General features: G+C 32.8%; 1 protein-coding gene across 1 annotated transcript; it reads right to left on the bottom strand.

Annotated features, from left to right (window-relative positions):
• Positions 1–40: 40 nt before the first annotated feature.
• LOC105635661 (uncharacterized) lies at positions 41–17,485 on the bottom strand. Its single transcript, XM_012218738.4, has 21 exons — positions 17,088–17,485; positions 16,912–16,996; positions 16,749–16,788; positions 16,417–16,665; positions 15,246–15,345; positions 15,083–15,157; positions 12,401–12,499; positions 11,912–12,028; positions 11,675–11,790; positions 11,454–11,553; positions 10,409–10,767; positions 9,565–9,895; positions 8,727–8,941; positions 7,456–7,674; positions 6,541–6,727; positions 4,766–5,016; positions 3,733–3,825; positions 3,529–3,630; positions 1,972–2,329; positions 991–1,128; positions 41–905 (listed from the first exon to the last, which is right to left on the bottom strand). The coding sequence occupies exons 1-21, from the start codon at positions 17,217–17,219 to the stop codon at positions 285–287; spliced, it is 3,987 nt and encodes a 1,328-aa protein (XP_012074128.2). The 5' UTR covers positions 17,220–17,485; the 3' UTR covers positions 41–284.
• Positions 17,486–27,671: the final 10,186 nt, after the last annotated feature.

The raw sequence follows: 27,671 nt of genomic DNA on the forward strand, positions 1-27,671 counted from the left end.
TCTCCATTAGAAATAATCCACAACTCTGCAACTCAACCCAGTCATCTAAAATTATAAACTGCATTGTAAAAAACTATACGGTGCAAACAAATAATACAAATCAGAATACAGAACATAGCTAAATTCTGCCTCCCAAAGTAAAAAAATGAATAAAATATAAGAGTCAATTTGATGTGAAACTAATATCTACTCCACATTCCTTTCATGTAATTCTCCGCAAATCAAAGAATCAATTAAGAATTCCCAATATGTCCTGTTTTTCCAGTAGGCCACAAACTAGATATTCAAGCAAGAGTATCACTTAAGGGCATAGATCTTGAAACGGTTGCTCCCTCAGTATCAGGTATTTGTGCTGGTGGTACTTCAGTTGGGGTTGATGTTGTATCGCTCGTGGACACTGGTGGGATACTTTCTCCTGATGCAACAAGATCTGGGTTGCTTCCTGAAGATGGGACAGGAGCATTATCACCAACAGAAACAGGAGGTTCACCTGCTTGAGTTTGCAGTTTAGCACTTTCTACTTCTGGGGTAGAACTAGGAGGTGCATTTTCTGGTGTTGTTGCAGCAGTAGTGTTAGGAATAGATGTAGATACTGGTTCGGTTGTAGCAACTGGGGCTGCTTCTATTTGTAATGGTTTACTAGGTTGCTGCTGTGAACCCAGTGTACCGGGACCAGGTCTTTTCTGGCCAGTAATAAAAGCAGAAAGTGATGGCATTCCTGGAGGAAGAATTTCAATTGGTGGTTTTTTCCCTGCATCTGCCAAACTGGTAAGCTTGGGTTCCTCGAGAGAAGCCAGAAATGCAGCTGCAGCGTCCATCTTGGTTGACGGACCATGTTCAACCTCTTTCTGTAGCATTTTGTTCCAAGTCTGAACCAAGGTCTTAAGTGTTGGCCGCCCATGAGCCTGGAAAGATATGTGATGGGCCAGTTAGAGTAGAAAATAGTAGTTCAAGGGTTTTTAAGAACCTGTCTATATAAAAAATGCATACATGGGCATGAAGTACAGCCTCAGCGAGCATCCCAGTATCCTGCCAAGCCTTTTCCATGAGAGCATTGTCTCCCAGAACAGCAGCTGAAAATGCTGCTTCACGTCCCAAGCCAATTGAAATCAAATTATTTACTAAACCCTGCAACCATACAAATATTGCTTCAAAAAGTAGGCAAGTGAAAATAAAAACATTACAAGGAACACTTATATTGAAATCAGCATTAGGCATGCCAGGTGGATGAAAGACCATTTGACATTCATATCTCAAAATCAACAAATTTCAACTTTGCACTGTCTACAAAATTGCCGGTCTTCTATTTCATTTTTGAGTATCCAGTAACTTCCACAAGCACAAATTCACTTTCTACAAGCCCAAACACTTGATATATAAATGTTCGAGACATCATTGACTATGGCAATGATGCTGTACATTTCTCCTCACACAACAATGTACTTTTCATTTATCCTCTCCTGAGTTCCCGATCCTCCAGATCCATAGTGCTTTGTTGTCACAGCTATGATAAATCACTCCTTTCTATTACTAATTCAGCTTTATTAGATGCTATAAAAAATGTGACTGTATCTTTGAAGATATGTGAATTGAAAGTTGAAAACGAATATAAAGTGGGATAGAACATAAAAGTTGTTGTGGAAATTGAACAAAAAAGACTAAAAACATCAGTTTTGACACTGGCCTTTTAGGATAAAGTGCGGAGTCAGAGTAAACTATGCATAGTAAAATGGCTAAATTAGTCTCAAAATTTTCCTAAGGTGTCAAACAACTCAAGAATTATTATGTAACTGATGCAGAGTGACTAAAATTTTTTTTGCCATCTATATATTAACAAATAAATATATCATGAAAATTTTGAAATGGATGCACAAAAACTAAACAAACACAGAAGTTGCTTTAAGTTCCTAGCATGTACGAACAGTTCATAAGGCCAATATGCAATAAGTATGGTTCACTGTGGTAACATACACTCAGCCTTGTCAACTCCCCATGATTTGCAAGGCGTAAAGCAAGTCCTCTTAATTCGTGATCCTCTAAAGCTCCTCTCATGGAACCTGCAACAGCTAATCTCTTGAGAGCTTCGCGAGCAATGTCAACCTGTGCAGTAGCATCTGCAGCATCAATAAGGTCCAAAAACTCCTTTGCAAACTTTACTATTCCTTCAACTGCTTCAACAATATTTTCCTTCTTTGATGTTATGTTGAGAATGTCACTCAAACCAAGTCCCGTACCATCTTGCCCTATGTCCCTGCTATTGCTCATCGTAAGAAGGCACTGAAGTGCTCTTTTCAAATCATTGCTCTGCATGGCTAGATCAAACTCCAACCTAAAAAAAATTTATAGACAAGAGACACATTAGAATTCAACATTAAAATGCTCTTGATGCACTTGAAATTCTGGACATCAAGCTTGGATTACTAAAGCTTTATTAATCACCATAAGGAGCAAGATCCCATTTGTGATAATGAGATTATAAGCATCAGACACATAGAAAGATGCCTTGTGTGTAAGGCAACAAAGAAATTGTGTATGCTACAAGCATACATGTTCATACATTGCATAAAATACATGCAAACATTTGTCCATGAAAAAAAAAAAAAAAGTGTTCAGGACAGAATAGCACAGATTATTTAATTTATGAAGAAGAAATAAAGGCATTGTGACAAAATCTAAATCAGTGAAATAACAAAATTATGTTAAATCTGGGCCCTATGAGCAATTAATCAATTTCATTTAATAACTTAGGCTTATAATGTGTTAGACTTACCTTTAATACAAAATGACTTAAACCATTTTAGTTGATTCACCTTCCTCATTATATACCATTTACTTGTCTTATATATTTTCAATGTGAAATTAACCCCACATACTTCTATACTTCCCTCTCAAGTGGCAATTCGGCCACTTGATAAGCACACGATGGGCAAGAGTCCACCAAGGTACAACCCACTTGGGAACTTCACTCATGCAATGGGTTTGGATCCAAGGCTTTGATACCAGGTTAAATATGAGCCTTAGGAGTATTAAATTTATTAACAATTCATATAATAATTTAGACTTATAACGAGTTGGATTTACCTTTAACACAAAAATGATCTAAGACATTTTGTTTGGTTTGGTTCGTTCACCTTTCTAATAATATGCCATTTTACTCTTCTTATATTATTTTCAATGTGGGATTAACCACATACTTTTTACATTCCCCTCAAGTGGCAATTGGACCACCTGACAAGCACACAACGGCCCAACACGGATCCATCATGATATGACCCACTGGAGAGCTTCCCTCATGCAATTTGGGTTCAATCTCAGGCTCTGATATCATGTTAAATCTGAGCACTAGAAGCAATTAATCAAATTCAATTAATAATTTCATTTAATAATTTGGATTTATAATAAGTTAAGCGTATCATTAATACAAAATTGCCTAAGTCATTTTAGTTGGTTCACCTTTCTCATTATGTGCCATTTACTCATCTTACATATTTTCAATGTGGGATTAACCCCACATACTTCTACAAATACCTCTTAGATATCCCTGGTAAATGAAGTGCTTCCATAGCATAGCCCATCCCCAGCATAAATTGCGCCAAATCATCATGATGTTCTCTACCAAGCCTACTTGACCTGAATATGATAGAATAAATTACAGAAAGTTGCAGTTATATAAGGAAAAGTTATACCATTTTCCATGGAATTAATCTTTAGGAGAAAAGGATTGAGAAGTACCATTTCACTGCAGTAATAGCATCTCCATAAGCAGCAAGACACCGACAGCGAATCCCAGGGTGACTTAGGGATATGGCATGTGCACACATATACCTACCAAAGAGAATCTAAGTATCATCTCTCTTTTCCTCGCATCATATATTAAGGAATGACAAGTTTGAATTGAAAAATTAAAAGGAAAACAAGGAAAGGAACTCTCAGTTTCCAGAACATAAAGAAAAAGCTACAGTATGCCCTTTTCTAGAGCCTTAATAGTACTTAGCCTTACATAGAAATAAAATCTCATCAAAATAAAACTGATTAAGTTGTTACTTGCCTTGTTGATCCTGGTAACAACACTCCCGTATCTTAACTAGAAAGAACAAATCTAGAAACCAGCCCAATAAAATAATATTACTTTACACTATTTCCTCTGATTATACTGCCAATTGGTAAATATGAATATTACTTTATCTTATAAATACTACTACAACAACAAACTTGACAGAAATGGAGGTGCAAACTATGAGAGAGGGAAAAGAATTAAAATTCAGGCACGATGACGGAACTGAAATGAATAACCTTTGCAGGAAAATGAGAAAAGAAAGAAATGTTCTCATCAGAGGAACACAAGTTTCATTCGCATTAAGATTTTCTTTTTCTCAGGAATTAATGAGATTGTTATGTATAAGTAAGGTCCACATGTGAAGTCTCTAACGAAGCAACTGAAATATGCTTTTGGAAGGAACTTAATGTGAAAAAAGGAGGTTTAGGAGTGAATTTGTTAGGAATAATCTGTGCCTGCATGCTCCCATACTGGCAGAAGTTATTATTAACATGAGAGGATTGTAGTTTAAGGGCAGCTGAAAATTAAAAAATAAGCATCCGATTAGATAGGGACTCCATGCTACAGCATAAGAGAAGCTTGAAAGATAAGGTGAAATAAAAAAATTTAAGTGAAAATAACATTTAATGGCTCCTATGTTAATAGGAAATATAAAATGGTCTATTTAAGTAGACAGTGGACATTGAATACTGGAGGCAAAGATGATACCTATCAATCAGCCAAAGAACTCCATCTCTTACACCCACCACTACTAGAGGTCCAACGGGTCTTTTCTGCTCTGTTGGGAAACGAGTAACTGCCACAGACACTCCTCCCCCACCAACTGCTATCTCATTAACCCGCTTCTCTTCTATCTCCTTTGGTGTTGCCCAATCACTGTCATCAACTCTTGTCTGCTTTGGCAATGTTAAGAAAGGTGGTATGGAGGGAACATTCTGAAAAGAAGCTAAACGAACCACCTGAAAAGAAAGTAAATTGGTTCATTGAAAGGTCTAAGGCGATAATGCTTCCAATCACATAATCATTATAGTTCAAAGATGAACAAATTCTGAACTGTTCAATCCAAAAGAATTATAAAATTAAATAAATAAAGGAAATTACAGTAGATTGTTTGCTAAACTATACATGCAAAATTCAAATAAACTCAATTAAATTATCATCCCAACAATTTGGTCAATTTTGTTAGGTGTTAATACTAGGACAAAATTGACAGATTTTTGAACATTTTCTAATTTGGTTTTCATCTTTACCAAAAGAGCAGTTATTGGAAACTTTAAAAAAAATAAAAAAAAAGGTGAAATTTTTTAAATTCACTACTCTTCTGAGTATTTATTTTAGTTCAAATCATAAAGTCGAACCAGACTAAACTAAATTAGACAATTTGGTATGGTTAGAATGGTTCAGTCTATTTCACTTTAGATGAACACTATGTTTGAGAAGGAGAGAAAAGAAAATAAGGGAGGAAGTAAAATAAGAGAGGAAAATAATGAAGGATTGTACTATTTAATTTCTTCCCTTATTTTCCACCCTATGTTTGGATTTGAAGGAAAATAGAATGGAGGAAAGAAAATAACATTATGGCTAATTTACAGTTTTATCCTTACTAATTATTAAATAATATAGTAGTATAAAAAAATTAAATAATATTTTATTATTTTAAAAGATGAAAAAATATCATTGGTTGTTGTTTTAATAATTATTAAAATGTTTTTTTTTTATAATAGTTACCCGGTCAACTTTAATCCTTATCACAAGGGTTACTAAACTAATTTGTGGGTGTTTCTGTAAATTTACAGTGAATAGTGCATTTTTCCAGCCTTCCTTGGTCATTTTCTCTCCATTTTGAAGAGATTGAACTTTTGTTGGCCAGGAGAGATTTTGGTACAAACTTTCACTCCCAAATTTTTCTATCACTTTCCAAACAGGGTAAAATAACTGACCTCACATATTTTACCTCAACATTGTCTTTCCTCCCTTGTTCCAAACAGAGCATAAATGAAATAATATTATTAGGGAAGTATTTGGAAATGTTCATTTCATTTATGTATCATTGTAGTTTAATTTGTACAAAACGTATTTATTGGACAAGCTAGAATTATGCAATTAATATTTTATTTAGTCACAGAACATTAGTTCGGAAAATTTTAGAGAAGCTCAAAACTTATGATTGTAATACGTTATAATAAATTGTTAACCATGCCTTAGGTGTTCTGCTTTGGAAAAAATCATTGTATTTCATACAAGAATATTGAGCCAGCCTAATCTAGGACAAAAATCCTTCTAGCAAATAAAAAGTAAAATGCAGAACCAAAGAAGGTAGCGAGTCAAACAGATCATTAAAGGTGCAATTCCTGGAAGTCAAGGGCCTGCCTCATTGTGCAAATAAATAGGGAGCTCAAATATCTGTTTTCCTGTTCCTCTTCCCATAAACCCAAAACAACATCTCAGTATCAACAACCACAAAGTAACTATGAAATACTAACCTGTAGCATAGGTGGCCTTAATTTTATTCTTTCTTGTGCAGCAGTTTGGGGATTTTCTACAGTGATTAGGGCTAACTCTCCCTGTTCAGCAACTGCTCTTGCCTGTGCCTCTTTCATTTTCATCTCTTCTTTCATCTTTCTCGTTTCTATGTCAATTGCTGCAACTCCAGCATCCACAAACACACATCTGACAAAATTATGAAACTTAAATATTTGTTATAAATTTCTTTTTCTTCTCCATCATGTTCCAGCTTTACTTCCACCATCTAAATGACTATCTGAAGCATTGTTGCAGTAGAATCTTACATTTTTAATCCGCATTAGTAAAAATAAATAGCCAATCTATCAGCATAATCTTCTCTTAGAATTGATTAAAAATGTGAAACTCAATCTATACAATGGTTTACTTCAAAGAAATCCTTAGGGTCCAATTTGAATAAATGTATTTGAATTTGCACTTGAAGTGAAAAATATGAGAAACCAACATCATACCAAATTCAAATATTCAATCATTTCAACTAAATATCTGTCCAACAAACACTTGTCTACTTTCTAAAAACAGAAATTCTCATGCATATATAACTACAATCATGAAATCAGCCATGTCCGGCTTCATTGCTGAAATGCAACATGAAGTTGCCTAACAACGTCATGTGCATTATATTAGCCTCTTCATATTTATAAAAGCTCCACTCAATGAAACAGAAATATCCTGTTTCAAGCCCCAGACAAAGTCCAACTAATATGAGCAAAGGTTTGAGGTTCAAATTACTTCATCAAAGAACTATTAATTCATGTGTAAATTCCAATAGTGTCAGAAATAAAACAAAATTTGGTGCAAAAAAAAATGTACTAAATAAAACCAGAAATACGACTAAACAGAACTAAATCATTAAAAAATTATCAAGATCATACTCAATGGTAGTTGGTGTAGCCACAAAAAGCTGTCTCCGATGCCAAACTGCTCCAGTAGCATAGGGAATTGCAACATCTCCCAGGTACCGATATTGAGGGCGCAAAGAAGATATTACAATATACTGCTGATAGGCAAAAGCACAATACTCAACTGTTTGATCCCATGCAGTCCATTCTGGCTGAGGAAGTAGTACACCCACAGGTTCAAAATTTTCCCAACTGCAAATTATGATATTAATCGAGGATTAAAAAGGATCAAAAGGCCTTAGTTCTTATCAGGTACAAACCAAAAACAAAAGTTCAACCATGTAGCAGCAGGCAGTTTCTGTGTGCAACACAATTAATTTGATGTAGGTTAGAAGCCCGAGAGACCAACATGTTTGCAATGAAGCAATGTGTGGATAATTTAAACAATAGTCAATTGGAAAGGCAATATTGTTTAGCCTTTTATCAGTTGGACAAGTAAGAATGTTAGCAGAGGATTAACTCGAAGCAAATTTGTCTGGTTTAGATGGAAAGCAGAGTTAGATGACAAAAGTAAATACAAAAGAAGTCCTAATGCCTTTTTAAGGAAACTTCAGTTTTGGTACCTCTTTCATGCCCCCAACACCCCTTCCCACCTCTTTCTTTTTCTCTCTTTTCCCACTCTTCACTCAATTCCTGGCAACTAACAAGAATCTAAGTGACATTAGCAAGTAAACTGCTGCAGCAGTCATCAGATCAAAGACACATTATGGAAATGGATTTTCTTCTGACTCTAGTCTAATAGTATGAGGAAAATTTCCTTCTCTCAAGCGTGTCAAGGTATCTTCGTTTTCCCATTTATAATGTCTTGATATTAAAATCAAAAGTTAAAAAGAAAAAAGATGAGACGACTATTACAACTGAAGTTCTATTGCACTTCACAGACAATGTTAACAAATGCAAGCATTCAGTAGCTCTAAGAAAAATAGTTAATACGCATTAAAAAAGAAATCATCCAAATTAAAATTTTCAATTTTATTGCCAATGCAACCATTGGAAACAATATTCTTGACCTTTTCACATTATATTTCCCAAAAGTAAAGTGGAAAAATTGCTGAGACACTTAGTTATGTTATACTCTTGGGCTATATTCATGTCCATCGAAATGACATGATGATGCAAAAGTTCAGGACATCTAGGAAAATTTATAGGCAAACACCATCAAAATATTGACTAATATTTGTGTCCCAGGAAGCAAAGATTTACCAATAATTGAAAAGATAAATAAAAATAACCATGATTCTCACCTATACAACTGAAAGTTTTGAGGGGCTGCCTCTGCAGGAGATCTCTGAGGAGAAAATCCATCTTCAAAAGTACTAAATGAAGACACGCCACTACTTCCAAATCCTGACAAAGGCATAGATTGAATAGTAGAAATAGCTGTTGCTGCAACAGGGCTAATCCTCCGGGAAGTTCTATAGGCCACACCTAGTAGTGCCCCTCCATGCAAGCCAATTACCTAGAAGAGATTATATACAGTCAGAGGACACTTACTTTATGCAAGAACAATGGTGAACAAAATATTTGCCTCAAATTACAATGGAGCATGTCAAAAGCCACAATATATACAATATAAATTACAAAAGAAGTTAAACACTGTTTAATAGTGAAGAATTTTCAAACTTTCCAGTATAATGTAATAATCAGAGTGAAATCTATACAACTGTAAAAGAGGCATAGAACTGTAGCTTCACAGCAATGTTCAGTCTTAAACTTTAAATGATATTTTGAGAAAACGGAAAGGTAAGGTTATGATCCTCATCTGGCAATGAGTTCACTGGTGACTTGTTCAGTAAACCAACAAAAATGACAAAGAAACAATTTAAGAGGAAAAGAAATATTATTATGAACCCCCTAAAATGACTTAATTCCATTTACACAATTTTTAGAATTACAGAAAATAATAGGGAAAGCTCTTTATGTGATGTAGTTCAGCAGATAACAACAGAGAAACAAAATGTCAGAATAAAAACAAAGGATCTTGAAATTCTAATGCATATAATTCCAGGGACCAATTTCACAAAGTATAAACTTATATCCAATGGAACTAGAACGCCTTATGCTGAGAGAAATGTCAAGTACCGGTTCAGAACGACTTCCTATGGACCTCATCAGGATATTTGATGTACCATCATCGAGCAAAATACGCACTTGCACACTGGCAGCAGAAGCAGCACTTGCAGCAGCTGCTGCAGCTTGTGCTGCAGCTGCGGCTGCTTCTCTTGCTCTCCTTGATGAAACCCCCTTGGGAATCACAGGAATTCTAGGAGCTAATGCAGATTCCAGTATAGCAAATCTATCACGACATGTATCCCAAGCCAAAAGCCTTGCACTGCCTGAATCTACAATGGACCAATCACTGACCTTGTATATGGAGAAGTAAGGAATATCGGGCCACACAATTGCAAGGTATCTGCAATCAAACTGTGGTTAGAAAGAAATTCCAGTGCCAAAATGATATCCAATGGAAAGAAATTCCACTGCCAAAACGACATCCAGTAGAAAGAAATTCCACTATTAAAATGATATCCAACTCCAGAAAACGAAACGATAAACTACTGAAAGAATAAAAATAATACAAATATAACCCAGATCAAAATATCAACATGAGAAATCATGACATGCAGAAAGGCAGTATAAGTAGATCCACTTTCACAGCTGCCAATCATTTCCATAAAAACAGAAATTATGCACTTTATAGTCTCAAACAAAGAGAAAAAACATATAAATAGATGCATATTCATCTGTCTCTAAAACATCAACAGCAAAAATTTGATTATGAATCTCAATGACAAGTAAGTCCACTTTCATAGCTGTTGCTAATTGAGTTAAAATGATGGTTTATTTGCCTCATAATGACAAAGAAGAAGTAAAAATAAACTTTGTACAACTGTATTTCCATGTCAAAAAGGAAAAGGAAACTTACTTCCCTGAACTGCTAACAGAAAGAACTGAATATGAATCATGTGGAACAGGTGTACTAATATGCTGCCTGATCTGCTTGACATGTAATGGTTCAGCTGATTCTCCCCTGTACTTTCCTGTTTCAGATAAGGAGCCATTGCTTCCAAGAGATGGGTTTACTGTGTTGGACAATTGAAAGTTCAGTAACTTCAACTCCCTTTCAACTACATAGACAGCAGAATGCTCCCTATTTCCTGGTGGTGTTGGTAGGGGAGCTACCGCAGGAAGAGATCTGGCATCAAACTCACTAACAATAACACCAATATTGGTTCCAGTAGCAACAAGGTGAGGCTGTAAAGGATGTGCAACCATACAATAAACCTGCATTGGTAACACATGAATGTTATCCATTTCTCCCTTTTTTCAATCATTTCTACATAAATAGAGCAAGAGTGAAAATAATTCGTAACAATTAAAGGGGCATATTAAGAATGTTAGAAGCCAAATCTTAGCATAATATCAAAGCATTGTTAGTCATCATTACAAAGGGACATGCAAAAGTCCTGTAATTTTACCCGTGGCAAGCCTAGGTAGATATTGATTTTTAAGAGACTAAAAGTTACTTTGGACTATAATTGGTTTAATAAGTACAATATGTTGAAAAACATTGTATTTGGAGGCAAGAGCATATATCAACCTATAGACTAGTATGAACCAACACCTCCAGGCATGTGGATATACAGGTTTACCATCAGATGAGTGACAACATCAGTCAAACAATAATAAAAGTTTTTACACAAAAAAGCTGATTAAGACATTGTTGATGTGTGCTGAATTTATAATTGGTCAAGAAAAAAAATCCCTTCAGAAATAACAAGGGAAATCAATAAAGAAAAGAAAATAAAGGGAACTAAATCCAAAATAAAGCTACTTCTAGGACAACTTATCAATGCCCCTCCTATCTCTCCAAGTTCGACCACTAATCAAAATGACTAGGAGGCTTCTTGTAATATTAAAACTGAAATCAAATAACTAAATTGCATCTTTTCAAACAAAACAATACATACCCTAAGTTTCTTGTTTGGTGCTAGAACTTGAGGAGGGATGAGTGAAGAAAGCTCACACAATGGCCTCGTAAGGGCTGAATATGTGGGGTGTTCAATAGCCCTGCAAAATGTTTAACAAATTTACCATTCAGCATCCACCATATAAATCCTGTTATCATTATACCTGGAGGCCAGACTTATAAAGAAACGTAGAAATTTACTAGTAAGAGGCAAAAGTATACCATATATGTGAATCCTTAACACAAGTTAATATATCGAGGTTTGGAGCTCGAGGATGGCACCAAGATGCCACACTGTGGCAAGCCAGTTTTGGAACAGGCTTAATTCGCCGTAACTCCTGTGCTCATCAACACATGCAAACACAAAATTAGAAAGGTGAAATAGTAGGACATAAGAAGAAGGAAAAAAATTCACAGCCTTAAACATGAACCAAGTATTTTGTTCACAAAGCTCAACACCTTGAAAGAAATTGTATCCCATATAGCTAATGTTTTATCTGCGCCAATGGTAATAAGTTGTGGAGCACCTCCTATCACTCTGGAAAGCTCAACAGCCACGACTCCACCATCATGTGCCTGTAAGTGTAGTAAATAAAAATATCAAAAATACAACTCAATTTTAAAATCAGATAAGCAGAATGCATAAGAGACGTGCACTTGGCAAAGAATTTTGCAGTTAAAATCTATACCAACTCACCTTTAAAATGCTGAGAGAAAGTTAAAAGGCCCCATTTTACCAAGTCACTCTACTTTTTACCACACAAAATGGGTAGTTTAACAGGAAATGCATTTCTTTTTTCAGAAAAGCTATTATCTTGAAAATCTCATCTCTTGTGATCAGTGCAGTGAATGTGTTCACAAGCTTCGAGATAAATATGTATGTATAACCATTCTTCATTAGCTATTAGATATTGAAGGAGGAGTATGAGAAAAATTAAAGAAATCCACCTTTAAACTTAGCTTAGGTACAAGTTCTCGGGAATCTTGACCATGGTCTGCACTCCAAAGAACAAGTAAACCATCGCTACCACCTGAGACAAGAAGTGCCTGAATTTAAGCATAAAAAAGGTGACAAAGGAGTTAGTTAGGCATAAAGTGATACACAAGCACGACTGCATGAACAAGCAAGCAGAACCCTAAGATGGTGCATGTCTTCCTAAAATATATAGAATTATGATACCAAGAAAAGAGTGCAACGCATGCAGACAAGTACTACAATCACAGAAACAATGGAAAACAAATTAGAAACAATAGGCATCACTCTTGAGGGCCAAACTTCTGATGAAGCATGATATAGAAAATTATTTTGTGAATGCCAGAAAGAAAAAAGAAAAGATGAAATGACACATCACATGATAAAGTTGGTGGAAATTTTAAACAACTAGGATTGCCAGAGTCTGTGAATAGCTTGAATAACTTCAATGCATTCAACTTTACTGAACAAATATTAGAGAAATTGCAGCAGTAATCCTATGCCTATGGAACAACTAATGTAATGTGATATCTAAGGATTTTCTTTTGTGATCCCTTGAGATCACTCTCTCCATTCCTCCTCCATTTTAATTTCTCTCACCACTATGCCAGTGATGTCAATATGACAATCCAAAATCCATCACATCAAAGCCCCAAGTCATAGTCATCTAGCAACCAATTAGCATCCAAATCCTCAATCTCCATGCTACATATTCCAAGTGCAGACGTGCACACAGATGCATTCCAAACATCCAATCAACCAAAATACAAATATTAGGACACTTATACTCACATCTGAAGTTGGTTTAATTATGGGGATCCTCCATTGTTACTGATTTACAGATAAACTAAGTTTCACAAAATATTAAGGACATTGCTTTTAGGTCCCTATGATTTAGTCATAAATTAAGAAAAATCATTTTGACAATTACATGCCCCTATAAAAAATTTATATGATCAAGATAATTCAGATCAAAATGATAATCATTTATTATTAAACTTTTCAAATTCCAAAAATGCCCTTAACTTTGTCATAATAGTAAAATAAGGATTGATACATGAACTTATGAAAAAAAAAATTACATAGATTGCACTAATTTTCTCACAAATGTCCCTCGAGTCTCGATCTCTAGTTTCTCATCCAACGTTTTAGTTTTGATCTCATTGTTAGTTTGATTTTGTATAATATGAAAACTTCAAATATTAATTCAGATTTTGTGCTACGTTTAATCTAACACTCCTTATAAGGTGTCTTATCTTTTTATGTTTCAAATTCATAGTCTTCTTAAAGCTTTCAACTAGATTGACATGATTTATTGTTTGAATATGATAACTAATTCTCAGAAAAAGATTATAATATTTGTGACAGACACAGACAAAAACACATATATGTATTGACTTATAACCCAATGATAATTCTTTTTCTTGAGTTGCTATTATTTATCGATCTAAAGGACATAAATAAATTTTATCCAAAATCTAAAGAACACATTATGAGAAGAGACATTGTCATTTTAAAAATTTCTCAAACTTAGAATTCCAAAAATATTGTCCATGAAACTGGCTGAAAGACACTGACACCTCTATGTCTGTCTTTCTTTCTCCCTAAATGAGTGGACTGTAGTGGCACAATGGGATCTCCTTCCATCTATAAATCTCTCTAAATCTTTTATCCTCTTGCTTTTCTCCCTCTCTCAGACATAAACTATCTCACTTGTCATAAGAACAGTCTCGCACAAAAACAGACATCTTATTATCACAAGCAAACTTTTCTCTATCTTATCTGATTTTTACTTTCTATGTCCATTGCATTACTCATCCTCATACCTATGTAGTAACATGTCCACAGCAAGGCAAACTGCAGAGTCCACTAAAAAAGCTTGAAAATTTGCTAATGGTACTGCCAACTTCACAAGACAGCAAGTCAGCAACTAAATGACTTCTCAAAATATCGATCCCCTTGCTAGATTCCATCCAAAGCCATATCCTTCTTGTGGTCAGTAAACCATGCCTCCTTTAGAAACCAAAACCTAGACAGGTATTACCATCTTACCATCTGCAAACCACCTTACAATCTTGAGAATCCTCTTTCAGTGTTGTACTACTGAACTGATCCCATTCATATTCCTCAGTCTATATAAGCAAAAGTTAACATCACAAACTCGATTATCCTTGTTGATAAATGTAAGATTGTGGCTGTAAAAGATCCACGGCGAATCTCTCCAAATCCTCCAAGTGAAACATTTTAAGTCCCAAGAACATACAACATATATTAATATGCATAAATTGCTCTCTGCTCTATATATTTATTATCTATCCAGTTCCGCAAATTTCCTTTTGAATAACTTACGAAAAACATTAAAGGCCCAAATGATCTAAGAAAAGAGGAAAAGATGAAATCAAGAATGAAGGTAACTTCATCAACAAGATCTACTGCACATAAGTGTAATCTTGTGCACCTAGGGTTGCATACATCCCTTTCTTATTGGCATTTTTATTCCCATCTACTCTGTTATGTTATTAATTACTAATAAAGTAAAGCATCCCACTCAAATAGGTTGCACGTTTAACCAGATTATTGAGTATAATGTATTACGCCAAATGCTAACTGAAAGGAATTTACTAGGCATCAGAAGAATAATGGGATCCGACGACTACCTCTCCAGAGGATGCCATGAAAGTCATCAAACAAGAAATAGATCCTTTGTGACCTCCAGTATACCTACGTACAAGCTGCAAGAAATAAGTATAACAAATCAACATTGGTAACCCTATATTGTGATCATAAGATGACAGAACAACTTCTTGACAAAACACAAACCCTCCATGTTATCATTGAAAGAACTCTAATGACACCATCCGATCCACCAAATGCAACTAAAGGGCCCTCCCCAGCAGTAGATCTGGAGAGAAACTCCATACTGCAGGAAACAAAAACACAAACCACCAAATAACACTATAAACATAATAGATTATAAGAGTACAGGAAAATAGCAACACCATCTCAATACAATGTATTCATGAGTGGGAAAAAATTATTATGGGAAACAAAAGGGGGAAAAAGGAAGGAAAGACTATAAATCCTATAGAAGAACCAGAATATTAGGCAGCTGGCTACTGTTAAATATCACTCTTGCAGCATTTGCTATATAAAAGATCTCTCATAAGATAACTAAGAAAAAAATATGCAGGGAGTAAAAGGGGAAAAGCTTTGGGTCATTGCACTAAGGATATAGTTCAAATTTATAATTAAAACATAAGAATAGAAAATTAAAATGGTAAAGAAAAATATGAAAACAACGAGCATCAAACTAGAGAAGTTTTGACAGAGAAAAGAATGTCAACTTCTTGTTTTTGGAACTCTAAAGCAGCTCGATAAATTTGATCCTTTTCCAAATTATACCAATACACATCTCTAAAACAAACTAGATTTTCACAACTCATTTCAACTGAACCTTGATCCCAGTTTGGTTAAAATCAATTATTCAGATCATTTTCCCTCCATTCCACTCAATTCAAAGATACACATTATATACAGGTCAATAACTGAAGCTAAATCCGTTTCCATAACCTTCCCCATATCATCTAAGTTGATCTTTTTCCTCCTCCAGTTTTATGACCTAGACAAGAGAATTTTTTCTTACTAACACATTTTTCAATTTAAACTAAACATGATCAAACTATCTCATGATCCCAATCTCTGTATCTCAACTTATTTTCAATAGGTACAAAATTCAGCTTTCCAAAAATGCACTTAACTTGTATATATTTAATCATTTCTAGTGTTTTCACTCATCCATCTCCAGCATTCTCATTTTTCTCCATAGAAACTTTTGTTGACATATTGTTATTCGCCGCCCAACACTGACAGCCATATGCCAAACTGAGCTAATATTTAGTAAAATGAAAATTAAGAGGATCTTGTGCCTATGAATTTGTGAGTATGTGAGTGCTTCACAAAAGAAAAAGGGACTTCTCATATTAGTACTTGCCATAAGAGCGACTTATTATCCAGCTCTTGCTTAAGCACATCACGACCACGCATTGTAACCAAATCCAAGAAAATGGCTTTATTTTCACAGCAAATTACAAGAAAGTGCCTCCCTTTAGTTGATGGAGCAGGAGAAGTGAATGTTGAACTAACATTATTGACAGCACCCGGAGCTTCAGCAGCTGCCGAGCGGTTGCGCCAAAGTTGCCAAAACCGTACATCATCATCATAGAAGTTCACCTGTTTAACACTTCGTATCCAAAAAAGAAAGGAAAAACATATCAACAAATGGAAAACCTTATCTAGAAATGAAAAAAATAAAAAAAAAATTACCTGCCTCCTCTCATGGCTTCTGTGGGTTTCCCTTTAGAGTCTGCAAAAATGCAAAATTAAGCAACAACAAAAAAATAAAATAAAACATTTCAATATCAACATTTCTCGGCATTTCAAAATATCAATCAAAATTCAAACAAATAGGGTAAAAATAGAACAGAACCTAATTCGCCCTCGGCTAGCTTCTCCAACTTAGCTCCAACCAAACGTCTCTCATCAACGCCACCAGCTTTTAGCTCATATATTACCTTTCAAAAAAAAAAAATCATAATTATCAATTCAAAAATAAAATCACACTTGCAATTTCAAATAAAAGCAAAAAACAAAGTTGAAAGAGACCTGACGGTGTTCCCAATTCCAAACAGAGACGCGATCGGAGGCATCGGCAGTGACAAGCCATGGATGCGTTGGATGTAACTGTATCTTTACTATTTTCTCACTGCTCGGCTTAAAAGCTTTCAATCTCAACATCTTTCTTTTCTTCTTCTTCTTCTTGAATGGAAATAATATTTGTATCTGATTCGTTTAGAAACACAAGATCTGAGACAAATTTGCAGTTCGCATTGTTCTTTCTTGGTATCTATTAGAGTGGAGACTTAGAGAAAGAAGGAGATGGAAGCAAAGCCTTCTCTATTACTGGCCTCAGGCTTTAGTTTTTTTTTTTAAGTTTGTTGAAAGAAAATAAAGGTGAAAAGAACGAAGGAAAAACAGCAGTTGTGTAACAAACAGGAAAAAGAAAACAGCGTATTTGCATAACGTACTAGTGTTTTTTTGGCCTAAAAGTACAAAAAGGACTCGTTACAAAATAACTTTAAAATCAGCCTTGTGCTCCGGATATTATCGTTTGGACACGTAGATATATTGATATTTAGTTTAAAATTCATAAAAAGACTTAAAGTGATATTTAGTATGACACCCACTAATTTACCTTGAATCAGCTTACCTGGATGAACCAAAAACTCATCATTTTGCTATCCTTTCCTTTAATCCAATAATCTTTCTCTTGCAAAGGAACAATTCATCTTCTAAAATTCCTCCTCTAACTGAAGACATTTTGCAATTTGGATCACCCAGTTCAGCATTCTTGATAGTGGTTCTCATTTTTCTCGGATTAAATATTCTCCTACCAATGCTGGGTTCCAAAATCACAACATCATCATCATTATTGGAATACTTTTCCTTGCAATCACAAACCTTTCCCTATTCCAGCATCTCCATGGATCCTATAAGCACCAAGCAAGGCGTGCTAAATAAGCAAACCATGCTTCATGGGTAATCTCTCGATGAAAGTCTTGGCTTTTCATTGAGAAGCTCTGCCCGGTCAAATATGTCAACAACACATGCATAGTGTTCTATTCGTGGACTAATTCTGTGAACTTCTGTCATATATTTAAAGAATCTAATGCTCTTGTCAACTAAGCCTAGATGGCTACAAGTAGGCATGGCCATATTGCGGTTCCGGGAACCGGAACCGTCGGTTCGAACCGGCCCGGAACCGCAACCGGAACCGGTGAGAACCGGAACCGGGACGAACCGGAACCGGAACCGGAAAATTCCGGTTCGGTTCCGGTTCCAGCAAATGTGGAACCAGAACCGGCGGTTCCATAGAACCGGTCGGAACCGGAATGGAACCGCCGGTTCTCCGGCCGGTTAGAACCGCCGGTTCGAACCGGCGGTTCTAGCCATTGTAACTGTCAGATTTTTGTTTTTTTTTTTTTTTTTTTTTTAAATTTGTTGTTAAATGTCTTAATTACCCCTCCCAACTGTCATAAACGGCTACATAACGGCTAGTTTGAAGGGTATTTTTGGAAAAATGAATTTTTGGATTTATTATAAATACCTCATTTTATTTACAAATTCATTACAAAAAAATCTCAACTCTCTCTACTTACTCTCTCTACAATATACTACACTCTCTACTTACTCTCTCTACAATATACTACACTCTACTCTATATTATTCATTTATTTTTCTCTACTCAACATTTATCTCTTATTAAGGTAATTATTCTCTCTAATTTTTTTTATTCAATTTTCCAAATTATATTTTATTATCATATAATGGCAAGTGGAGGAAACTCAAATTCGGGTAAGGGCAAGGGAAAAATTGGAGAATCATCTATCCCTACAAACGACATCTATGATATGATTCCCGACCAATTTAATTTTGAGGGTTTTCCAAATGAAAATTTGGATATTCCAACTCAAGAATCCGAATTTAATGAGCAATTTCAAGAAGATGAAGAGCAAGAGCAAGAGCAACGAGCAAAAATTGTTACAAGAGCAAGACAAAGTTCCGACATATTCTCCATTCATTTCACAAAAAAATTCAAAGGTGAGAAAATGTATGATGTAATTTGCAATTATTGTGGAAAATCTTATAAATTTAAACAAGCGGGCGGCTATGGATCATTTTGGAAGCATTTGGAGGCAAAACATCCAACAAAAATAGGAGTTGATCGGTCTCAACAACAAATTTCCGGGTACACTTCTAACCTTTCTTTATTTAAATATTCTGAAAAAATACAAAAAGAAGAATTAGCAAAAATGATTTCTATGGAACATTTATCTTTTAGTTTTGGTGAAAAAGTAGGTTTTAATAATTATTGTCAAAAAGCTTTAAATCCTTGTGCTAAAAGAGTACCAAGAAATACAGTAAAACGAACTATTATTTCTTTGTATAATAAAGGAAAAAAAGAATTAGAGCTTTTATTTTCTCAATTGAAAATTCGTGTTTCAATTTGTTGTGATGTTTGGAGTGATCATTGGCAAATGCATTCTTATATGGGTATTACATGTCATTGGATTGATGATGATTGGAAAATTCAAAAAAGAATTATTGGTTTTCGTGTTTTTGATGATAAACATACTGCAAATAATATTTATAGAGTAATTGTTTCAATTTTAGATGAATATAAGTTGAAAAAAAAATTTTTTTCAATTTCATTTGATAATGCTTCTGCAAATACTAGATCTATTATTGAACTTAAAAGAATTTGTGAACCAAATATTGGTGGTAAATTTTTTCATATAAGATGTGCATGCCATGTTTTAAATTTATGTGTACAAGATGGTTTAAAAATTCTTGATTGTTTTATTTCTCCAATTAAAAAAGCTATTTCATATTTATGGACACATCCCCAAGTAATGAAAAGTTGGGCTAAATTTTGTAAAGAAAATAATAAAAGACCAAAACGTTTTCCAAGGGATGTCCCAACTCGTTGGAATTCAACATATGAATTACTAAACGAGTCTTTTTCTTATAAAGAATTATTATGTTTTTTTGTTACTAATAATATTGAGGATATTAATTTATATCCACAAAATTGGGAGATTTGTGCAAAAATTTTAGATATTTTAAAAATTTTTAATGATGCTACCTATAAATTTAGTGGGGTTTATTATCCCACATCTAATTTATTTTTACCTATGTGTATTAATATTGTTACTGCACTCCAAGAATTTCAAAATGATGATTTATTAAAAGATTGTATTTTTTCAATGAAAAAAAAATGGTTATCTTATTTTAAAAATATACCACCTCTTTATCTTGTTGCTATTGTATTTGATCCTAGATGTAGAATGGATGTATTATGTGATTATTTGACTATTTATTATGATGTATTAAATCTTGATGTAGAAGATAATGTTAATATAAATGTAGTAATGCATGAAGTTAAACAAAATATTATGCAATTATATAATGAATTTATTCAAGTTTCTAGTTCATCTACATCTACTTCTATTTCTACTTCTTCTCAATCTAATATTCCACAATTTTCAACACAAAGGGTAAGTGGTGTTGGTGTTGCCCAACAAGTTTTATTGCAAAGACAAAAAAGAACAAGGGAATCCAATTCTATTTCAGAATTTGATAATTATCTAACAACTTCTTTTGAGTTTGGTGATGATTATGCAGATGCAGATTTTCCAATTTTAGATTGGTGGAGTCGTCACGCAAATACTTTTCCAATTCTTTCTTTACTTGCAAAACAAATTTTAGCAGTTCCGGTCTCCACTGTTGCGGTTGAACAAGCTTTTAGTCAAGGAGGTAACATACTTGATGAAACACGATCTCGTATGACACCCGATTCATTAGAAGCACAAGCGTGCGTGGATGATTGGACCAAAGCCGAACTAAGAGCCCAAGAAAATCCAAACGAAAATGAAGATTTATTTGATTTATACGATGGGTCCTCAACGGGAACATCAACCGGTGGTGCAAATAGCGATTAAGGTAAAAGGGGTGACATTGATATAAGGTAAGTAAGAACTACGTGGGCTTTGATTCCTCTAAACCCCAAGAGGATACGTAGGCAACTTAATTTTTTTTTTTAAAAAAAAATTAAGTTCAAGCCCATTTTTTTTTTTTTCAAATTATGTTCAAACTTAAAAAAAAAAAAATTCAGTTCAAATTTTTTTAAAAAAAAATCATTATGTTCAAACTTAAAAAAAAAAAAATCAATTCAAATTTTTTTTTAAAAAAAATCATTATGTTCAAACTTAAAAAAAAAAAAATCAGTTCAAATTTTTTTTTAAACCGGTCTTAAAAATTTGAAATTTTTTAGGTGTATTTTTAAATTTTTTATGTTCAAATAATTTTTTTTTTAGTTGGTCTTGATATTTTAAAATTTTTTAACAGTATTTTTAAATTTTTTATGTTAATATAATTTTTTTTTTTAAACCGGTATTAAAAATTTAAAATTTCAAATTATGCGATTCGCCGGAAAACCAATCGGAACCGTCGGTTTTGTAATCGGATCGGAACCGGAACCGAAACCGGAACCGGACGGTTCCAAACCGGAACCGGAACCGGCCAATTTCGGTTCGGTTCCGGTTCCAGCTTTTCTGGAACCGGAACCGCCGGTTCCGGAACCGTGGCCATGCCTAGCTACAAGCATGAAGCAATGACAAAAAAGTTACATCTGTTGCAGAGAGGGATTTTAGAAGATAAATTGTTCTTTTGTAAGAGAGGGATTTTTAGATTAAGAGAAAGGGAGTAAAACGAAAACGATGAGTTTTTGGTTCACCGAGCTAAGTTAACTCAAGGTAAGTCAGTGAATCTCACACCAAATATCACTTTAGTCATTTTATGGTTTAAATTTTAAATTACGGTACCAATATATCTAAGTTTCCAAATAAGATGTCCAGAGTACAAAGATCATTTTAAAATGATTTTGCAACAAGTCTCATAGTTTGAGGTATTTTTATAGTTTAAGTCCTAATTTTTTACACAAAATTAGCTAGTATAAATGCAAAAGCCCACGCACGTTGCTGCGGTGTTACCGTGATCTATGATGCACGGACACCTTAAAAGGTCTAGCGTACCGGTGCCATATTCGTGTTGGACACCAACACTCTTCGAACATTCTCGGACATATGCCGAAAACTTTAAAAAACGTGTTCCATACTTTAAAAAATGTGTCCGACTATTTTTTTTAATTTTGTTAATTTCAAACACTTCTTGAACACTTTACGGACACTTGCAAAAAATTTATAAAATTTTTAGATAAATTTGTTAACAAAACAATTCAAATTGAAGTCATAAATATAAATTAGATAAATATATATATCTTAAAATAAAAAATTACAACATATATAAGAAGAAAAAACTCTTAAATCATTATGTAGGGTTTATAAATTTTATTGCCAAATTTAAAAATGGAATTTTGTTCATAGTAATTTTTTACTTTTATCAAGAAGAAAGCCATGATATTATATTGAACAAAACAAAAATGTAGAGCATTGCAGGAGATTAATTTGACTCATTTGAAGATGTTTGATTCTTGAAATTGCCGATTTACCTTTAGATAAGCCAAAGATAGAAACGATGATCTTTAATGATGATATTATTATTGAGGATTTAACTAATGACGTTGAAATAGAAAATTAAATTTTTTATTTGATGTTTATGATTCTTTATGAATAGTTATTTACATAATTAAATTTTTAATAAATTATATTTTTTTATTATAACGTATCTAAACGCGTGGTGTTCTATTTTTTGAAAATTATCGTGTTCCGTCTCTATTTTGTGTCGTGTTCCGCGTCCCTTGTTCGAGTCAATGCAACCTAGACCATGACATTATATCTTTGAAAACTTTTTATACCATAAACATATATTAATGTTTTTAAGATAGTTATAATTAATAATTTCAAGATATATCATAAAATAATTTATTGAAGTGTATCAAACTTTTTTTTTTTTTTTGAGGAAAAGTGTATCAAACTTTTTATACACTTCATTTGTTATATATATATATATATATATCACTTATTTTCTATTGATTATATCCCATATAATTTTTTTTTAATTACTATTACATTTCTATATATATTGAAGTACAATTATATCCTCCCTATTTTTTTAAGAAATGCTTTTTTGAAGTCTCTATGTTTCATTTTGTCGTATCTCTTAGTCCTTTCTTCCTGTCCAATTTTATGGTAAAAAACCATTTATTTTGTTGTTCCTTTTGTTTAAGTTAATGCCAGATTTTTTTTTTTTTTTTTGTCAAGATTAATGTAATAAATCTTTATCTGGATCAATTTTGAAGTTAATTGTGCTTGGTTTTCCTTTTAGACTTGTTATAAAAATGGATAGTTGACTTTGGATGAGTGAATAGACAGTTCCATCGTGAGAAGATATAGAGAGAAGGTAAATTCATCTTTTCAGAAAGCAGTTAACAACAAATGTATCAAAATTATACAGAAGGATCTAATATTAGAACGAAATCAAATAAAGAACTTCTAAAAAGCATTTCTAAAAAAATAAGAATGAAGTAGTTGTATTTCTGTTTATATAATGATGTAATTGTAATTTTTTCTAATTTTTAGGATGTATCTCCGTTCCAATAGGTGATGTATTTTTATCTGCTGGTGCCATTTTTTTTTTTCATCTAGAGCATTCTCATGTACATTTTTCTTGTCCGAAAACAATTTAAGACATTTTAATAATTGTATAATAATGAAGATTATAATTTTCAAATTTTACAGTGAAAATCATTACAATTTAAATCTAATCTATATAAGTCAACTTCAATTTAAGAATTGTGCTTATTTTTCAAAAAATAAAAAAATTATTAAAATATTTTGGAAAGTTGAAAAGGTAAAAGAATAAATTAAATCCCCCAAATTATCTTAAACCTACTACCATCCTTTGCATTCTCTTTAAGTTTTCTAATATATCATATTCTTTAACTTTTTAAAAAATAAAATGCATTAATTTTTGTCATATATTCAAAAAACTAATATAATAATTTTTTAATAAAAACAAAAAAACAAAAAATAAAAGAATATATATATATATATATATAATTTAAATATATTCCCGCTTTATATTAAACAATTTTCCGATTTATATTTTAAACATAGAAGAATAAATTGAAAATTGGAGGGTATAGGGGAAAATGGCATGCCAATTCCTATGGGCTTTATTTTATTTTTTTAATATAAATATTTATTTTTTTTATTCTTAAATATCTTTATTTTAATATCTTAAAATTTTGATAAAATACTTGAATTAAAAATAATTTGCAAGATTGGAACATATAGTAATGATTTTTGTTTTAGGGTTAATTTTGAAAGTTGATATATAAATTAGAGAGATTTCTGTAATTAAGATTAAAGTTTAGCAACATGGAACTATAGAAGTTTCCTCCACGCACTATTATCGAGACAGTGATTGGACAAGACTTTTTAGTATATGGGAGCAAAATGTCAATTGAGCTCAAAATCACTGTTTATGGAATAATGATTTTGGGTTTCATTTTAATATTTAAAATATTACATATTATAAATCACAGCTATTGCCAATATCTGCACTTCCATTACCTCCATTCTTAGAAAATGGAGGCATTAAAGCGGAATCACTACATATATTATCATAAACAAAAAAAAGAGGCTTGACTTTTGGCTAATGGAAACAATACCATTGTTGTTTGTGAAGCCTAAGCAAGGAGCAGGCCATAAGTGTGGAGATGGTTTTTTATGCAAAACCAACAAAGGAACTAACTCTAGCACCAGACTGTGAAAAATAGGTGTTACTATTGCTGGGTATTGAAATGGGATTCAGTGGTGAAGCAGAGGACGGTGCAGAAGGTGTGGATAAGGTGTTCGTAGAAAGTCCTAACTAGGTTTTAGCTTTAATAATTACACTTTGCAAAAAGGGATTCAGATCCGAAAGCTAATGAAAATAAACCCTTGTCACTAAAGTCTTGTATATAAGGATAAAACCCATGATTTTGGAGGCATTTTTTCGGGTAATCTGTCTCCTAGTCCTTTCTTTTCATCAGCACTGCTTTCTCTTATATTATTAGCTTAATAAAAATAATTAAAATGCAAACATTAAGCGTTGGATGAGATTATAAAGTCTAATCAAGTTCCTTCTTTTTTCACAACTATTTTTATTTTTTATATTATGTATGAAAAAGGTGGGAGATACTTCGTGTGGCCATTTCCCTCCTAAATGAGGTGTTTCTTTTACTTTGTTTTTTAGCAAGGGTTATTAATGTCATCTCATAGGCTTTTAACGTTCAAATTTGATAAAATGGCCGAAAGAATAAGTCAGTGTAACAAACTTAAACTGTGGACGCATAGTAGTGTATTTTAAAAAATACAATAGTAAAATATCTAATTTTGCAAAAATATAGAGATATGATTATAATTTTTCCTTTTAGAAACTCATAAAAAGGAAAAGAAATATTATGTTTACGTGACTATAAAATCTCCACATAATATGTTTTTGGGTAAATATTTTACCAATTGCAAATTTTTTGTACTTTTCTATCTATACACCCGTCTCACGCTCATTAATTTAAAAACTAGAGTTTCAAGCTCCATATTATTCTATGATTTAATTTTCCCTATAAGTTTTGGTGCATGTTTAAAATTCAATTAAAATTTCGCATTTACAATTCAAACACTTAATTAACACATTAATTTTCTCCAATATCCCAAAATATTAAAAAGCAATTAAAAACATCTAACTCATCTTGCTTTCTATTAATATAGGGAGGAAATCATGTTTTTCATGTGAGCACATTTAGCATGCACTAAATTAAAATATAAAGTAGGCAATATATTTTGAGGTATAGTTTAGTTTTGTAAACAAAATATTTATGATTAAAATGCGATCATATGTAAATGATTTAAATTTTGGTAACAAAAATCAAGTCTGTCATGTAATTTGGTGTAAAAAGATTCCACAATAAATGCATTTTTCATATTAAGAATAATATTCTGGTGCTCCATAATGGTAATTTATACATTTATTACAAGCTTGTCTTCTTTTCAGATCTCTCAATGAACAAATTCAAATAATTTGTCTTCTTTTTAGATTTCACAATAAACTGTTCATCTATCAAGTCTTCTCTTCAGATTTCTCAACGAACAAATTGAATCACAAAATAGATGAATTGAAGAAAATCTGAAGAGAAGACAAATTAAATTGACAAAACAGATGTACAATTGGAATTTATGAATAAACCGAATCATTGAATTGACAAAACAAATTAGAATCTAGGAACTAATCTATGCAAACAAAGACGGATTGTCATCCCTGGATTTTCATGTCATAATCTGTTATAAACCATGTTTCTTTGATTTTGGATTGAATTTGGGAGATAAGATATGAAAGATCCAATCATCCAAAAAAAGGCCAATTGCTGAAAAATTGTGCCCAGATTGTGACGACATTGGTAAAGCACAAACATAGATTTGGGTGCCATAAACTGGGTAATATTTCTTAAGCCTCAGCTTCAATTCCTCAACGGCTCAAATAGTGCCGATGGTGTTTGTTTGCGGCGACGGTGTTTGAGAACAACAATCACCTTCCGATTTCTATTGTTAATGTAAATTTTCTTATAACAGTATAGATTTTTCAAAACTAGAAGATTTTCTGTAGATTTTTCAGATTTAACAATAGCAACAACTCTGCAGATTTTTCTTGGTTAGTTTATGGGCTTTTCTTTAAATCATATATGGGCTTCTTATCATAAAACTTGCTACATGTAAATTGACAATCATATTAATTTAATTATATTATTTTTCTCATCAATTTTTTTATTAATTAACATATCAGTTCTTGTTTTATTCCCTTTTGAACATTTTCAGAAGAAAGAGTTTATCAAAGGGTTTGATATTGGGTGTTGTGTTCTTGAACCTGGAGGACAAGAAGCTACAAAGTTGTTTGCTAGGAGGGAGAGGGAGAGGGAGAGGAAGAGGAAGAGGGTAGTTTGGTGAAATATTTTTTTCTCTCTCTTTAGACCGTTAGATTTTCCTTTAATTTATATCTTAAAATTGCAAAAAATAGAAATAAGGCAATGTAGTGTAACGGACTCGAAATTCAAAAGTATAACAATCTATTCTTAAAAAGACAAGGTAAAGTTTTTTTTTTTTTTTTTTACAAAATATGAGGGTACAATTATAATTTTTCCTTTATTTAAATAAAAGACATTATTGTGTTTGATTGATTTATTCATTCAATTGAATATAGCCCTAAAGTTTCAATCTACTTTCATCTTTGTGTATGTGACAAACCTACTCTTAAGTTTCATCATTTATTCTATTGCATATTTGATCATAAAACAACTTTTCTCTTTTTGTAGCTCCATTTTCACGCTTGTAAACAACAGTTTGCAGTTATTACCTCCATTTGATGAATTTCTAGAGGCTTTTTTAACATGATTAGTTATTGAAAAGGAAAAAAAAATAAAAATAAAAATAAGTTTTCTGCTCTGTTGTTGTTAGTTGTGGGTGTAATTCGAACACTATGGAATGGAATGACCATCATTCCAATTCTGTTTCAAAATATTTTAAAATTTGAAATTGCATTTTATTTCATTTGAAATATTTTGAGATTTAAAATTTTATTTCATACCATTCCATTGAAGTTCGATTTGAAATTTAGTACTTCAAATTTCTTAAC

Source organism: Jatropha curcas, chromosome 10 (assembly GCF_041381405.1).
Source record: "Jatropha curcas cultivar XTBG-Jc1 chromosome 10, XTBG_Jcur_1.0, whole genome shotgun sequence".
NCBI lineage: Eukaryota > Viridiplantae > Streptophyta > Magnoliopsida > Malpighiales > Euphorbiaceae > Jatropha > Jatropha curcas.

Excerpts from the sequence above, each read along its gene's own strand:
- LOC105635661 (XM_012218738.4), bottom strand. The coding sequence starts at position 17,219 with ATGTTGAGATTGAAAGCTTTTAAGCCGAGCAGTGAGAAAATAGTAAAG. Across the intron at positions 11,554-11,674 it reads GTTAAGGATTCACATATATG|GGCTATTGAACACCCCACAT; the intron begins GTATACTTTTGC and ends AACATTTTGCAG. Across the intron at positions 906-990 it reads AGGCTGTACTTCATGCCCAT|GCTCATGGGCGGCCAACACT; the intron begins GTATGCATTTTT and ends ATATCTTTCCAG.